We start from the raw sequence: 18281 nt of genomic DNA, 5'->3' as shown, positions 1-18281 counted from the left end.
TTTACAGCAGCTTAATTTATAACTGCCCAAATGTGGAAGCAACCAAAATGTCTTTCACTAGGTGACTGGATAAATACATTGTGTTACATTCCCAATGCTAAGAATAAATGAGCTATCAAGTCATGAAAAGACATGGAGAAAACTTAAGTGCATATTACTAAATGAAATAAGCCTATTTGTAAAGGCTACATACTGTATGATTATAATTACATGACATTTTGGAAAAGGCAAAACTAGGCAGACAATAAAAAGAATAAAAAAAAATCACTGGTTGTCAGGGATTTGGGAAGGAGTAGGGGAGAGGGGGGAGGCAGAGCACAAAAGACTTTCAGCCAGTGAAAATCTTGAAACTTGAGACCCGTTCAATAATAAATTTCAATTTACCCCTTCCACCAGCCTTGGCAATGATCATTCTACTTTCTGCTCCTATGTGTGCGACTATTTTAGATACCTCATGTTGGCAGAATCATGCAGTATTGGTTTTTCTACCACTGGTATATTTCTCTTAGAATAATGTCCTCCAGGCTTATCGATGCTGTAACATAGGGTGAGATTTCTTTTATTTCGAGGCTGGATATTATTTATTGTATTGATATGTAATATTTTCTTTATCCATTCATCTGCTGATAGATATTGAAGTAGTTTCCCCATCTTGAAAATTGTGACTAATGCTGTGATAAACATGGGATTACAAATATTTCTTCAAGATTCTAATTTAAATTATTTTGGGTAAATATCCAAAAGTGGGAAAATGTATCATACGGTAGCTATAGTTTTAATTTTTTGAGGAAACTCCATACTGCTTTCCATCATAGCTGTATCATTTGCTATTACCATCAAAAGTATAAAAAGGTTTCAATGTTCTCACATTTTCATAAACAGTTGTTATTTTTTGTTTTCTTTTTGATAATAGACATCCTAATTGGTTTAAGGTAATCTCTCCTTATGCTTCTGAGTTGCATTAACCTAATGATTGGTTACATTGAACATTTATTCATATACCTGTTGACCATTTGTATGTCTTCTTTTTTTAATTAAAAAAATTTTTTTTCAGTTTTATGTCTTCTTTGGAGACATGTTTATTCAAGTCCTATGCTCATTTTTAAATCAGGTTTTTTGGTTTTTTCCTATTGTGTTGTGAGTGTCCCTTATATATTTTAGAGATTAGCCCATTATTAGAAAAATAGTTTGAAAATATTGTCTGCCATTTCTGAAGTTTCCTTTTCATTCTGTTGGTATGTCATTTGCTACACAGAAAATTTCAGTTTGATATATTCTCACATAATTTTTGGGTTTTGCTTCAGGTGTTTTTAGCATCATATCTAAACAATCATTGCCCAAGACCAATGTCACAAAGCTTTCCCCTACAGTTTCTTCTAAGAATCTTACAGTTTCAGATCTTTTAACTATTTAATTCATTTTGAGGTTCTGCACGCGCGTGTGTGTGTGTGTGTGTGTGTGTGATAAGGTAAGGATTCAGTTTCATTCTTTTACATGTGGATATATAGTTCTCGCAGCACCATTTATTTAAGAGACAATCCTTTCTACATTGTGTATTCTTGACACCTTTGTCAAAGATCAGTTGACCATACATACATCTGTGGGATTATTTATGGCCTCTGTATTCTGTTCCATCAGTCTTTAAAGCTGCCTTCATGCCAATTTCATACTGTTTTATTACTTTTTAATAAATTTTGAAAACATAAAGTGTGATGCCTCCAACTTCGTTTTTCTCACTCAAGATTGTTTTGGCTCTGGATTCCTTTGTGGTTCCATATGAATAGTAGTATTGTCTTTCATGTTTCCAGAAAAAAAACACCAAAGGGATTTTAACAGCTATTTTACTGAATATGTTGATCGCGTTAGGTAGAATGGATATATTGACATTGTAAAATCTTCTGGTATAGGAAATGAGATGTGTTTTCATTTGCTTGTATCTTCTTTAATTTATTCCATCAATATTACCTAGTTGTCAGTATATAAGACTTTACCAAATTATTTGCTTCCTTAGTTTCTTTATTAGATCGTTTACAATAAGAATATAGAGCTGCAGTTGATTTTGGTATGTTGATTTTCTATTCTTACATTTTGTGAATTTATTTCTTGGTTCTAACAGTTCTTTTGGTGGAGTCTTTAAGCTTTTCAACATATAGGAGCATACTATCAAAACAGAAATAATTTTATTTCTTTCCTTTCCAATTTGGAGATCTTTTCTTTCTCTTAACTGTTATGTGTAGGACCTTCAGTGTTATGCTGAACAGAAACAGTGTGAGTAAACACCTTTGTCTTTCCTTAGAGGGCAATCTTTTCAATCTTTCACCATTGAGTATGTTAGACCAGGGTTTGCTATATATGGCCTTTATCTAATTCAAAAGTAATCATTAAAAGTGAAATTTAAAAATTACACCAGAAATCATGGAAATTAAAACCAGGAAAACCATTGAGTAAATCAGTTAAGCTAAAATCTGGTTCCTTGATATGATCAATAATATCGATAAATTTTTAACCAGGAAAACCCCAAAAAAAGAGAAGAAAAAATTATCACTATGTTAAATGAAATAGAGTTTATCACATACTATGGACCATAAAATGATAATAAAGGAATACTATGAACAACTCTATGACCACACATTAGAAAACAGATAAAATGGACCAATTCCTTGGAAGACAAATACTACAAAACCTAACAAAATGAAAAATGGATAATCTGGGGTGGACTATATCAAGTAAAGGAATTGAATGAATAATTATTAAATTAGTACTACTGAATTGCACCAAATATTTAAGGAAGATACGATACTAATTAGCCAGATTTTTTTTTCAGAAAATAGTCAGAAGAAACATTTCCTAACTCAATCTATTAGTCCAGCATTGCACCAATATTAAAACCTGATAAATGTATTACGATAAAAAACTACAGTTAAATATCTCTCATGAACATAGATGTAAAACTCATTAAGAAAATACTAGCAAATAAAATCCAAAATGTATGAAAATAATTATACTGCAAAAATATTTGGGATTTATTCAACATTTGCAATGCCAGTTCAACATTTAAATATCAAAGTAAACTACCACATCAGTAGGTTAAAGAAGAAAATCATATGATCATATTACTTGAGGTACAAAAAGAATTTGAGAAAAATTAACATCCTTTCATGAAAAAAATGATTATCAAACTAGGAATCTAGGAATAGAGAAGAACTATCTCAGCTTGATAAACAGTATCTACAAAGAAAACCAAATAAAATGAAAGTGTGAGCTCCCAGTAGGCAAAACTCACTAGAAATTTTGAACAACACAGTAAATAAACCTTTTAGGGAAAATATTTCAATATTTAAAACAAATACTGTTGAATACATGCTGACACCAACAAATGGTTGAAAAATTTAAAAATTAGGGAGAAGAGACAAATTTCCCAATCAGAAAGATTCCGAATAGTTCCTATAGATACTCCACCTTCAATGGAGTGGAGCATGTGTCCTCACTCCTCAAATGCATGCTGTGCATAATGACTTCTTTTTAAATAGTACAGTAAGAAAAGGAGCAAAATATTGTAACTTTGCAGTGGATAAAACTAACAAACATTTCCTCAGCTGAGTGATTATGGTTAGCATTATCTGTTATAAGTCAAGCTGATAGAATGCACCCTTGACATAATGTGATAAAAATAGCAAAAATGGTAATTTATCTCTGTGGTATTCTGCCAAAACATCATAGATTCCAGTATAACCATGCAAAAGTTATTATATATCTCAATTTTTGTATTTTCTATAAATGTAGACATTTTATAATATCTCAAAACTATCAAAGTTTTTTTTTTAATTTTCCCTTTGATTTCTTTAGTAAACTATTTGATGGTTAGCAGCATTTATTTAGCCTCCACGAATGTGTGTTTTTGTAGTTTTTTTTTCTTGCAGTTGATTACTAATCTCACAGCATTATCGTTGAAAAGATGCTTCACATGATTTAACATCTTAAATTTCACATTTAAAGTAATTATTGATAGTTATGTATTTATTGTTATTTTGCTAATTGTTTTCTGGTTGTTTTTGTTGTTCTTTTTTTGTTTCCATCTTTTTCTTTTGTTCTCTTCTCTTGTGAATTGATGACTATCTTCACTGTTATGTTTGAATTCCTTTCTCTTTTGTGTGTGTGTATTTGTTATAGGTTTTTTGGTTAGTGGTTACCATGAGGTTCATATGTAACAACTTATAAATACACATGATTCCTTTAATTTCATTATCTCTTAAACTCCCATTCTAAGAACCTTGTTTTTACTACCCCTACCCTTGAACTCTTTAGTACATAGGTTTATTAGCTCCATTCTAGTTCTTTTTCTGAGGTTTTCTTTTTCCTTCATTTGGAACCTGTTTCTCTGTCTCCTCACTTTCCCTAATTCTTTGGGTTTATTTTTCTGTATTAGGTAGGTTGGTTATAGTAGCCAATACTATAGAGATGGCTCATGTAGGAGACATTCTATGGGGCCCTGTGACACACTTCCCTGTGGTCACTGGAACTATGTGCCCTGGGGGTGTCTCCTCGGTGGGCTGCATGGGCTCTTTTGTTGTGGCAGGACTGTCTACTCAAGGTTGACTTGTAGGCAAGGTTGGCCACTGATCCAGTTAGATGCCACTCCCTGCCTTGTTTGATGGCTACTGCTCCACTGGTAGGCTGGCCAGGTCCTAGTGCACCTACCTGAAGGGCCCAGGGGACCCTGGGGATGGTTTTGGCCTGCTGTTGGGTGGGTTAATGTCCCAGTGCCATTGGCTGAAGGGCCTAGGAGGTTCCTGGAGCTGGTGCCAGACCACTTGTGGGTAGAAGCATGTGATAGGGAAGCTGGCTGCAGACCCCAGGGGCCCTGAGGCTCATGCCAGTCTGTAGGTAGGCAGGGTCAAATCCCCTCAGGGCAAACAGATCCTGGGACTGCTGGACTATTGGGCAGGTAAGTCTATGATGCTAATAAGCTATATGTAGGACTCCAAAACAGCACTCACCAGCACCAGTGTCTCTGTGGTAGAATAAATTCTGCCAAATGGCTGCCACCAGCATCAAAGGGGATTCCCACTTGACTTCTGCATCTCCATGAGGCTCTCCAAGTTCAGCAAGTGAGTCTGACCCAGGCTTCATTCAGATTACTGCCTCTGAGCTGGGACTTGGACTGTGTGAGATTTTGTGCATTCCCTTTAAGACATGAGTCTCTGTAAGTTAAGTCCCTCTGGCCTCATAAAGCCTGACATTGCGGCTACTTACATTCCCAGTGTAGGAACCCAAGGCTGGGAAGCCCAATGAGGGGCTTACACACCTCATTTCTTGGGGAGAACCTCTACAATTATGATCTCCATCCTGTTTGTATGTCACTGACACAGGGGTGTGGGTAATGAGTATACTGCGTCTCTAATCTTCCTGTGTTCTTGTGGTTCCTTCCTTATATCTTTATCTGTGAAAAATATTTTATGATACCCTTCAAGTCATTCTCATAGATAGCTGCTCTATAAATACGTGTAATTTTGGTGTGCCTGTGGGAGGAGCTGAGCTCAGGGTCTTCTTACTTCACCACCTGGCCCACCAAGTATTCTACATCACACTGTTATGACTACAAATTACATAATTATATGTGTTATATATTATTACAGTATTCAAATACTACTTAGAATTTTACCAAGCAATGAAAAATAAATGAATGTTAAATACTAAAAATAAGACAAAACTACAGCTTTTTGAACTTGTAATTATCTACTTAAGAAAATCTAACAGAATGAATACAAAATAGTTCAGTTGATAAGGTAGTCTAGAAAAATGTAAAATACAAGAATTACATACAAAAGTATATAGATTCCCTAGCAATGGCAAATTTGAAAATATTGTGGACAAGCATCCTATTCATAAGATTAAAAAATGGTAAAAGATGTGAGACTAAACTTCAGATTAAATTTGAATGACCCAAAAGGGAAACAATCTATGAAGTTCCTCCGAGTAAACAGAATGTCATGCAACATTCCTGGGTGGAAAGACTTCGTATTATAAAGTTTAAAACTTTATAAATAAATGTATAAATTAAATAAAATCCCAATAAATTTTATAATATATTTTGTGGCAATTGACATACTGATTCTCAAGTTCATCTGAAAAAAGAAAATACAATATATTATAGATTTTATCTTAAAAAGCAGGTTTCTGTTTTAGACGTCTAGCTAGAAATAATGAAACTTAGCTATTTTTAACTTCACTTTCTTCCTATCCCCCAAAAGAGTAGGACATAACATTCTACTTTTAATAAAACAAAATGGCCACAAACTGACAGAACAAACTACAAACATCTGGGCAGTAAGGAGCAAAATAAGAGATATTTACATCCAAACATATTTATGTATTTGGAGAATGATATGGCTTTCTCCAAAACTAAAATTCAGAGTTCTAACAGAATATACAATAAAAATTTGAATAAATGAATACACCTAAAGACATGGGCAATGCCAAAGAAGAAATCAGAATTATTTCTGCAGATCAAGTCTTTATGGAAGAAGAGCAAAGAATGTGGATGTAAAGGGAGGAATCATATCAACTGAACAATGTGTGTACATATGTACATGTGTTTGTTTGTGTTTATTAGTTTCCCAGATGACAAAGAGGGCTGAGCAATGTCAATCTGAATCAGAGAAGATAACCAGTATTCTCCTATTCACCTGTATTCTAAGTCATACCATAGAGAAACAATGATGAGCCCCATATAAGTTCTGAAGGTCAGAATTCTATGAGATGAGTTTCCCCTTGGAAGAAGACTACAATTTTGGTAAATAGGCCAAGAAATAAAAAAATTAAGCTAAGGATCATCCTAGAATCACAATCCCCTCATGACAGGACTGAGAAGAATGAATGAAAAAGTGTCACTGTGCTACTCTCATCAATCACCTCCTCTAATAATAGTCAATAGATAATATACAAAGTTGAAACATGTGGTTAAAATTAGCCAAGAGACTGAAAAAGAAATTGACAAAACGTCAATTTATAGTAACATCAAAAAGAATAACAACAAAAAAATACTTAATAAATTTTACCAAGGAGGCACAGAGTTGTACATAGAAAACTACAAAACGCTGCTGTAAAAAATATATAAATAAATGAAAATATATCTTGTCTGCATGAATTGAAGTATTTAGTATCATTATGATAACTATATTACCCAAAGTGATATACAAATTCAACACAATTCCTATTAAAATCTTAGTGGTGTTTCTAAAGAAATGGAAATACCTATTCTAAAATTCATTAAGGAATTTAAAGCAACTTCAAATAACCAAGACAACCCTGAAAAAGTAGAACAAAATTGAAAGACTCACAGTTACCCATGCCAAAATTTACCACCAAGCTACAGCAATCAAGCAATGTGTTAGTGGCTTAAGGACAGGCTTATATTTCCATGAAACAGAATTAGATTTAAGAAATAAACCCATGCATACATATTCAACTGATTTTCTTCTAGGGTGCTAAGAATATACAATCACTAAAGAACAGTGTCTTCAAATGGTCTTAGGAAAATTAAATGGCCACATGCAAAAGAATAAAGTTAGGTATTTATCTTAAAGCACATACAAAAATGAACTTAAAATGGATCAAAAACTTAAATTTAAGAGCTGATATGTAAAATTCTTGGAATAAAACATAAGGGCAAATATTTTTGACCTTTAACTTGATAATGGTTTCTTAAATGTGACATCAAAAGTACATATATTCAATATCTTGTAGTAGCTCACAGTGAAAAAGAGTATGAAAATTAATATATGTATATTCGTATATGACTGAAGAATTGTGCTGTACACCAGAAATTGACAGAACACTGGAAACTGACTATACCTCAATTTAAAAAAAAGTACATGCAGTAAAATAAAACATTGATAAATTGGACTTCATTAAAACTGAAATCTCTTGTGCATCAAAGGATGTTACTAATAGAGTGAAAAGCTGATCCAAAAAATGGGAAAAGAAAATCCACATATATGATGATGGCTTGATAGCCAGAATGTATAAAGATACCTGACAAGCCAACAACAAAAATACAAACAATCCAATTTAACAATGAGCCAAGGACTTGAATAGACATTTCTCCAAAGATATACAAAAGGCATAAATACATTAAAAGATGCAGAGTATCACTAATCATTGGAGAAGTGCAAATCAAAACATGAGGTACCAGTAAACCCACTTTAGAATGGCAATTATTCAAAACCAGGAAAAACCTAGCGTAGGCAATGATATGAAGGAAAAGGAACCCTCATAATTTACGATTGGGAATGTAAAACAGTGCAGCTGCTCAGAAGCATTTTACCTTTAAAAATTTCAACATAAAATTAACATATGACCCAGAAATTCCAATCTTAGCTATATACACAAAAGAGGGGAAAGCAGACACAAATAAATACTTGTATATCAACATTCAAAGCAAAGTGCCACCAAGAATGAACTGAAACCCAAAATGGCCAAACATTTTTATTGAACATCTTACCCAAGGAATGATATCACCTCCCACTGGTTTCCCTGTGATCTGACATTTTGAGGTGTTGCCAGTGTTCTTCATTTCTTAAAATCATCTACTCACAGATCTCCCAACTTCTTGAAATCTGCAGAGGTAATGCACATCTTTTAAAACTGTCTGGAGAAGTTACAACAGATGCACTGATCCACTCAGAGAAACAACTGTCAGAAGCTGTGATCTTGATGGGAGTCCCTCCGGAAGCCAGCTGTTCTAGCTCTTCCCTAAGTCTTTCCCCATGCCTGGGGAAGTGAGTGGTGCCCCCAGATAGCACAATTTCTGCAAAAAGGTTTTCCTGGATGTAAGTGTCACACTTCAAAATACTGCTGGAGACCATTTTTGAGAGTCCCAGGTTGTGGATGCCCAGCTGGTTAGGTGCAAAAAGAGTCTCAGGTACCTGGTACAGCTGGTCCCCAGTGTGGAAGACATTCCCATCTGATAGTATGTATACTCGCAGGAGTGCCTTTGGCCTCTTACATAGCTCTTTCTCTGGCTCCAAAGCCACAGAGCACACCTGCTCTTTTATGTTATCCACTAGGGCCTTGTTGAGTAGGCAAGAGGATTTATTCCCACAAGCAAGGAGCCGGGTGAGATGTTCTGTGATATTTGTCCCTGCCATGTAGAGCTTGTTGACACCATGAGGCAGGGAGGAATCCTGAAAGACAGGGACACTGTAAGTGACTCCATCCCCACTGTCCACTAGGCCTGAGACAGAGGCAGAGGGGGAGAGTGTTGCAACCTCATGGCTGGACCGGTAGAAGGCAGGGACATTGAAGGTCTCAAACATCATTGCTGCCATCTTTTCTTGAATCTCTTTTGGGTTCCAGGAAGGCTCAGTCATAAGCACAGGAAACTGACAGGGTTTTACTCCCATCTCCCACTTAGAAAGTTGCTTCCAGGTAATCTCCATGTCATCCCATTCTACTACCAGTCCATATTTAATGGGGTAGCACAAATGCAAAGCCCCATACTTGCAAAAGGCTTCTTCCCCTACAAAGTACTTTCTCTGATTTTCAGCTGTCAAAGACATGTTGAATTTAGGATACCCCATGACAGAGCTGATCACATGACGGGGTCCAATCTCTCCAGACATGCCACCTTTGGAGAGTCCTAATCCACTGTCAAAAATTACAGCTGAAACGTCTGATACGTATGGGCTAAATATGTCTATAGCATGTTCTTCCAAATTTCAACAGAATAAAGAACACTTAGCTACATTGTGAGATGACAGGCACCTCTAGAAGTTTAACAGCCACAGATTCCAAAGTTCTCAGGTTGTCACTCAGGTGGAGCGAGCAGGCTGTCCCCAGTGCCCCAGAACACTCTGTCCTGAACCCATGAATCTTGTCCCTTCTCAGGCAGCCCAGGGCCTGCTGAGGCAATTTAGTGGTGACTGCCCCCTATGTAATAATCTAGCCAAGGTAATGATCATGCTCAGAGAGCATCAGAGGGTATTTAAGGGGTGGGGTCCTGAGCCACCAGCACTTCCTGCTAGGTAAGACAGGAAGCAGAGGAAGACTATACTTACAAGCAGCACTGATAAGTCTGCGAACAGGAAGCAGAAACCTAACTTCAGTACCAAGTGAAGCTACCGCCATGGCCTTAGCACAGAGAACTGATTTCTCTACCCCATTTAGCTGATGTTTGTGGGATGACTAAAATACCCTTCCTTTTTGGAAGGGGAGAAGCTAAGCACCAGATATAGATCTGGCTCCCAATAGGGATGCCTGCAAATCAGTCCCAGCAGTTACTCAAAACATCTGTCTTTTCCCCCCTCCATACAATTATTCTTAAACAACTTTATTGAGATAAATTTCATATACCATATAATTCACTCATTTAAAGTGTATACTGCACTTTTTTTGTAGATTCACAGATATGTCCAAACATCACAAATATCAATTTTGAATATTTTCATCACTTCAAAAAAGAATTTCATACATACCCTTGGCCAACAATCCATATTCAGACCATTCCCCCAAGCCCTAAGCAGCCACTAATACATTTTTTTCCCTTTATGGATTTACTACTTTTGCATGTTTCTTACAAATGGAAGCATAAGATAGGTGGCCTTCTGTGCCTGGTTTTATTCAATTCACATATTGTTTTTGAGGTTCATCCATTGTTTGGATATAGCACATTTTCTTTTTCCATTTATCAGTTGACAGACATTTGGATTTTTCACATCTCTAAATTCATTAATATGCTGCTAGAAACAATCTTGAACGTTTTTGCAAGGATTTATGTTTTCATTTCCCTTGGTTATATACATAGAAATGGAAAAGTTGACTCATACAGTAGCATGATGTTTAATCATTTCAGGAACACTTAGTCTGTTTTCCAAATTATCAGGCATTTTACATTCCAACCAGCACTGTAGGAGAGTTCCGAAATTTTCACATGGTTGACAAAATTAATTAGTATCTGACTTTTTAATTCTAGGCATCATAGCAGACGTGATATGTGACATCACAATGTGGCTTTGACTTCTGTTTCCTTGCCAGCTAATGATGTAGAGCATCTTTTCATATGTTTTTTTGGTCACTAGTATATTTTATTTGGAGAAATATCTATTCAGTTGTTCAGTCCATTTTAAAATTAGTTAACATTTTTATTATTGAGTATTGACAGTTCTTTACATATGCTCGATAGTAGTACCTTATCAGATATACGGTGCTCAAATACTTCTCCCATTCTGTGGGTAGCCTTTTCACTTTCTTGATAGTGTCTTTTGAATCACAAGCATTTTAAATTTGATGAACTAGAATTTATCTATTCTACCTTTTCTTGCTAGTGCTATTTTTATCATATCTAAGAATCTATTGCCAAATTGGAGTTCATGAAGATTTATTCCTATGTTTTCTTTGAAGAGTTTTACAGTTTTAAATCATACATTTAGGTCTTAATTCATACTTATTTAATTTTTGTATATGGTGTGAGGTAAAGTTACAGCTTTATTACTTTGCATGTGGCTATCGTGAATACAGTAATGTATAAATAATATTACATACCATGACCAAGTGGAACTTATTTCAGCAACGCACATTTGGTTCTGTCAACTAAAAATTGACACTTGCTATCTGCCTCTATAAGGATTAAGTCACAAATCACTGTAGCCACTGAACTTCAACACACCCTGAAAGGAGTTCAGGATGGAGATCAGGAACTAGGCACTCTGTGCTCTTGGAAAAACTGGCAGAAAAGGCCCTCAATTAGTTAAGACATTTTCTGGAGATGTCTTTATGAGCCCAAATTCTTGTGTCTTATCATCTGTAGAAAAGTACTAAAATCATTAATGGAGATGTCTGTTCCTTGTGACTAGCAGCAACTTTCAGGTGACTAGCAGCATGCCTCTGCCAAAATGTCTGAAGGCCTGCACATCCACCTTCACTAAAATCATCTATAGTACTGACCTTCCCCCTACCTCCTCAGAGCTATCTGAGACACTCTCCTGGGCTATAGTCCTCATTCTGCCCCAAGTAAAACTTAATTCACAAGTTTCATGTTGTGTATTTATTCAGTCAACAGGCCAAAATGAGGAAATCAATCAATATAATGTATCATATTAATAGAATAAAAGACAAAAATCATATAATCATCTCAATACACAGCAAAAAAGCATTTACCAAAATCCAATGTCCTTCATGATAGAAACACTCAAAAATGAGTAACAGACGTGAACTTCCTCAACCTCATGAAGAGCATCTGTGAAAGCACCCACAGCTAGAATTGTACGTAGTAGAGATGGCTTCCTTCCCCCGTGTCAGGACAGAACAAGATTGCCACTCTCACTATTTCTTTTTCAGTATTATACTGCACATTGAACCAGGACTATTAGTCAAGAAAATAAACTGAAAGCCATCCAGGTTGGAAAGAAAGTAAAATTATATAAATTTTCAGATAACACAGTCTTGCATATATAAAATCCAAAGGACTCCACCCCCTCCCAAAAAAATAACCAGCAATGCTGTAGAATAAGAAAATACATAAAAATTTTCTTTTTATACAATAGTAACGAACAGCCTGAAAATGGATATGCAAGCAGGGATAGAAGGGTTTCAACCAGAAGAGAAAAGAACATAAACAGAGACACTATGTTAGGTAGGTGTTGTGACAATTTGCAGTGTAGCAGTAAATGCTGTCTTGAACTGCCTAGTTCCCACCCTTCAGGACTCTGCAAGGAATATTATAAGCTGACAAAGAGACCAACACTTTTGCACTTATCACCTTCCATTGACTTTCTCCAATGCAATGATGTCACTCAGCAGGAGTCATCAAATGCCATTGTCCTTGTAATTACTACTTTCCCAAACCTCTCAAACCTCCGAGATACAGCACCCACTAGTGTATTCCATCTCATTAGTATATTGATGACTCACGGCCAAGGATCTCTCCAGATATTGTCCTCAGCTAATGAGAGCTACCTTGCCTCATGTTTGTGTTTTCTCCCCAAGGGCAGCCCACATTCAATGACTTAGCCAGTGATGGAGACATTTTCCTAGACTCCTTGGTTCATCTTGTAAGACCTCTGAAAGCTTATCCCAGGTCAAGAGCTCCCCATAGGATTAGCAGAAGCTTGATATTCAAATGTACCACAGTTCAGCCCAGTTTTGCTTCTCTCACTCCCTTCCAGGTATTGTTGCCAATAGCACTCAACAACGCAGTTCTGCATACGAATACCTGTCTTAATGTCTATATCCTAAGAAACGGAACATTAAAGGATTGGCCTCAGGAGTGATCTGAGAAAGCAGAATCTAAATTGGAATTGTGGATCTAAATAATTCACTGGCCAGGGGGCAAGGAAGACCCCACAGAAAGTATCTGGCAGACTCTAGAGAGGCAATTGTAAAAGAAAATAAGTATCACCAGAGTTGAGCTGGAATCAGTATACTAATGAGAAGGAATACATTAGTAGGTGCTGTATCTCAGAGGCTTGAGACATTTTGGAAAGTAGTCATTACAAGGACAATGGAATTTGATGGCTCCTAGTGAGTGACATCGCTGCATTAGAGAAAGATAATGAAAGGTAATTAATTGACAATATAATGCAAAGTACAGAAGTGAGGGCCCCTTTTTCACTTTATAAAGAGACTCTCATTTCTAAAAGCCACAAGGCAGAAATAAGTGAGAATTAGGTTCAGAATTTAATTATAAGGATATTTGAGCTCTGATACATTTGAATTCTCAGCCCTAGAATGGCAGCTATGTTAAGACCAGGGGCATGTTTCAAAAGAAGTGGGATCCTGAGATATAAAATGGAAAATATAAGGAAATGCATCTAAAAATCTTAAATCACCAGATTGCACTGAAACCTTTGATTCTGCCAGAGTTGGTCCACTGCTCCCTGTCAAAGGCTAGCACCCTTCCCTTTAAGATGATGTACAGCTCTCTGCATTAGAAAACCACAAGTGTCCATTCAGTATTTATCTACATTACTGCTTCAGGCCACCATACAAATAATTACAGTCAAGTCACAAAAGAATTGGTCCAAGAAATGGTTGAAGTACTAAGACCAATGTTAACAACATGGCAATAACTTTGGAAGGTGGTACTAATGTACTTCTAGGACGGCTCTTGGAAGTTTGGCAACTGTGATGGCACACACCAAATAATACAGAAATGAATTTCTATGTCAGACAGTAGAAAAGGGGATTGAAAGTTTTAGAAAAGTAGACCTTTCAAAGTATGTATACCACATAAGGATGAAAAGAATCCTGCCAAATAACCATGTTCTCTGGGAGGGCTTCGTTTTTGAAAATAATGAATCTACGAGTAAGAGGAGCACCAGCACAGTCGCTAATCTCCTGGCTGTCCTCCCTAGGCCATGGCTGATAGTAGGAGATGCTATTACATCATGGTGCTCCCCAATAGCAAGGCCAATGATAGGACTATGAAATAATAAGGGCTAGGTGATGGCAATTATACGTAAGAAGCAGTGTAGGCAAAATCAGGATAATGAAGAGCAAGTTAATAGCGGCACCCAGAGAAGCTCGACCCCAAAAGAGCTGTAAGATGAGTAATTAAACATAGACTCCCCAGGGGCAAGTTTGGTAGGTAAACAAAAAGATATTGTTGACTCTCTATTATTTAGATATATCAAGAATGGGTCATCAGGAGGCTGACAGTAGTGACTTCTCAAAAGCCTCAATTCATTGCCCAATTTCCTGTTTTTAGACCCAGATTCACAAAGTCCAGGAAACGCTGGCTCTGCTTGAGGAAAATGCTGCAAGCCCATGGTAAGTGCATATACAGTGATAATTTCCCTGTTTTCCCAAATGGACTTGCAATCATTTTTTCAACAACTTAAAATTGGGAAACTAAAATACTTTTTCAAGATTAAAAGACAGAACCTTTAAATTGATATTGATACAGAGACCTAGAGAGTCAGCCCGACCCTACTTTCAGTAAGGGTGTGCAGGCAGTTCTGGCACAAGTTTCAGCTCATTGTGAGTCCATTTAGCCATTCAACGATACATTAGTCAGAAACCAGTGCCCAACTACATATTGGGCAGACATATTCGGCAATTAAAGGAACCCTCACATGGCTTATTTCGCCAGTGAAGTAAAACCAAATCCAATGGGGACAGTCAAGAGAGAACCTCCGAAAGGGGCCCCCTCACTCTAGCAAGTATAGTAAATGTCCTCCCTTCCCCCACAAATGTCATTCTAAGGAACTGACATTGCAAAGATTAGTGTTGTGCTTAAAGTCACAAAATTACAGGAGTAGTGATATTCCCACTTAATTTACTAGTCTGGCCCATACAAAAAAACAAATTGGCCCTAGAAGATGACTGCTAGAGTTGGAATACAACAAACTCAATCAAGTGTAGTCCCAAATGCATTTACTGTATCTGATATAGAATCTTTCCTAGACTAGATTAACATGGTCTGACATGCATTATATACAGTCACTCATTTGGATGTGATCTTTCCAACTCCATCAGTAGAAGTGTTAAAAGCCATTTTCATTCACATAGGAAAAAACAACATCCATAGACATATGTCTCATAACTACTGTCATAATACAGTACTAAGAGACCTGCACTGTACACTTTGCAGTAAACCACACTGACTTACTATACTTATTACATACATCCCTCATGTTAACGAGAACAAATGTACAAGAAGTAGCATCTAGTTGTAGGTCTTAAAAAGACACGTGAGCTCCACAGGCTAGCAAATAAACACTCTAAAGATTCAGTGGCCTGAAACGTCAATGAAATTTTTAGATATTAAGTGGTCTGAAGCATGCCAAGTCATCCCGTCCAACAGTCACCATGAAGGAAAAAAGATAATACATGAAAGTCCTCTTTGGGTTCTGGGTGCACTGTATTTCCATGCCTGTAGATTCTGCACAAATCCATTTCCCAAGTAACAGAAAAAAAGTGACAGCTTTCAGTAAAACCCAGATGAGGAAAAGGTCAAACACTGGGTCTAAGTTGCAGAACAAGATATCCTCCTACATCTTTCATATGATTCAACAAGTCCAACATACTCATATGTGGTAAGAAAATATGCTGTACAGCGTTTATGGAAAACTCCAATTGAAAAATACCAATGGAAACTCTCAGAGTTCTATAGTAAAACCAAGCCTTCCCTGGTAGAGACTATATACCATTCAAAACACTGTTTCTGGAATGCTATTTGGATGTGCTAAAAACAGAGCACTTGAGAATGGAGCACAAACTGATCATGCTGCCAGAACTACCCAACAGGACTGGGCTTCTGTCAGACTCACCAAGTCATAAGGTCAGGAGGCTCCAATAGCAATCCATTTAAAATTACAGTAGTATAATCTAAAATTATATATAAGAAGGGCCAGAGGACACAGGTAATTTGTACAATCAGGTACTCCAAATCTCAATGTCATAGATAAATGTTACAATAGCATTTCTCTTTAGCTTACATCTATGAACACATTGGTGTGGATTTCCATATGGCAAACTGGCAGAGGATGCAAAAGGCTGAGATCACCTAATGAATAGAGAGGCTTGCTACATGGATAAAACAAACCAAAAAAGTATGTTCAGCACTACAACCCAATTCAGTCCTTGAACATAAGGAGTGAAGTTAAATCATCTCAGTGAGGAGAGGTTCAAATAATATTCCTGGTCAACCACTTTTTTGGAAAGTGATATGGTCTGAGAATATAATACATACAGATTTATAGGCAGTGACCAATGAATTGGACAGTAAGTCAAGGGACTGGAAGAAATAAGATTGAAAGATCTTTGGAAGGACACAGAGAAGGAGCATGTAGGTGGACCTATGGGAATGAAAATAAAGTGAGTAGCATAATGGCAGTGATGGAAATTAAGCAAGGATTCAGTGTTATGGGCTTCCATTCTTCAAAGGTAATCTAACAAATGCTGCTGCCAAATATCCAATCTGGAAGCAACAGAAACCAATGCTAAGCCTTGGTACAGCATTATCTCTCATAGAGACTCACTAGCTACTTTGTGTAAAAATTGATTATATTAGGTCTCTTCAATCTTGGGAGGATATGTGATTCATTTTGATTGGAACTGACATGTATTCTGTGTATATAAGTTTATTTTTCCTGTCCAAAGATTCTTAAGCTAACACTATTATTTGAAAATTTGCACAATGTTTATTATCCTAAAGTGAGATTCCACCCTAACAGTTCATTGAACAAACCTAACATGGATTCCACCACAAAAGTTTACTGGCCAAAGGGACCATTTTACAACACAGGGAATTTGGGAATGGAGCAAGACTACATGATCCACTAGTATTATCCCATACTGCATATCCCACACTGCCATAGAATTATAATATGACCCACAAAAGGTGTGGTCAAGGTGAAAGCTGGGAATTGGTACCTCCCAGGGTACTAGACACAACCAAAAGCAATAAATGTGATATAGTACTGTGTGACAGTTAGTTAAAATTCATGAGTCTGGGAATCAAGAAGTGAAAAGCAGGGATAACCACTCTTAACAATCACTCCAGTGACCCACTTGGAGAATTGTGCTTCTGAAAGCTAAATCATTGGTTTCTGCAAGTTTAGGGGACCTAGTGGCCACAGGAGTAATTCTTCCACCCACCAGAGAAAATAGAAAGAATGTCCCTAGGGAGATGGGAATATCACAAAAGTAAAAAGTGAAATAATACAAGTAATTACAGGCATACCACAGAGACATTGAATGTTTGACTTCAGATCATCACAATAAAGTGAGTATCACAATAAATTGAGTCATACTAATTTTTTGCTTTCCCAGTGCATTAAAAGTTATCTTCCCATGATACTGTAATCTATTAAGTGTGCAATAGCATTTTATCTGAAAGCCCAATACACATACCTTAACTAAAAAATACTTTTTATTGCTAAAAAAAAGTTAACCATCATCTGAACCTTCAGTGAGTTGTAAAATCTTTGCTGTTTAGTCTTGCCTTGATGTTGATGGCTGCTGACTGACCAGGGTACTGGCTGCTGAAGTCTGGAGTATCTGAGACAATTCCTTAAAATAAGACATGAAGGAATTTTCCCATGTCAACTGTTTCTCTCTTTCATGAACGATTTCTAGGTAGCCTGCAATGCTGTTTGATAGCATTTTATCCACAGTAAAACTTCTTTAAAAATTGGAGTCAATCCTCTCAAACCCTGCCATTACTTTATTAGCTGAGTAAACAAAATATTAGAAATCCTTTGTTACCATTTCAACAATCTTCACAGCATCTTCACAAAGAAAAGTTTTCCATCTGAAGAAAATACTTTCTTTGTTCTTCC

General features: G+C 36.5%; 1 protein-coding gene across 1 annotated transcript; it reads right to left on the bottom strand.

Moving 5' to 3' along the window:
* Positions 1–8592: 8592 nt before the first annotated feature.
* Positions 8593–10128, bottom strand: LOC105098831 (actin-related protein T1-like). The gene is given in 3 exon segments (XM_010991582.3): positions 8593–8639; positions 8642–9697; positions 10059–10128. Coding segments are annotated over 3 exon segments (1173 nt in total).
* Positions 10129–18281: the final 8153 nt, after the last annotated feature.

The sequence above is a fragment of the Camelus dromedarius genome, chromosome X (genome assembly GCF_036321535.1).
Source record: "Camelus dromedarius isolate mCamDro1 chromosome X, mCamDro1.pat, whole genome shotgun sequence".
In the NCBI taxonomy this organism is placed as follows: domain Eukaryota; kingdom Metazoa; phylum Chordata; class Mammalia; order Artiodactyla; family Camelidae; genus Camelus; species Camelus dromedarius.
Note: the sequence above shows the minus strand (reverse complement) of the source record. Positions and strands in the feature narration are given on the sequence as shown.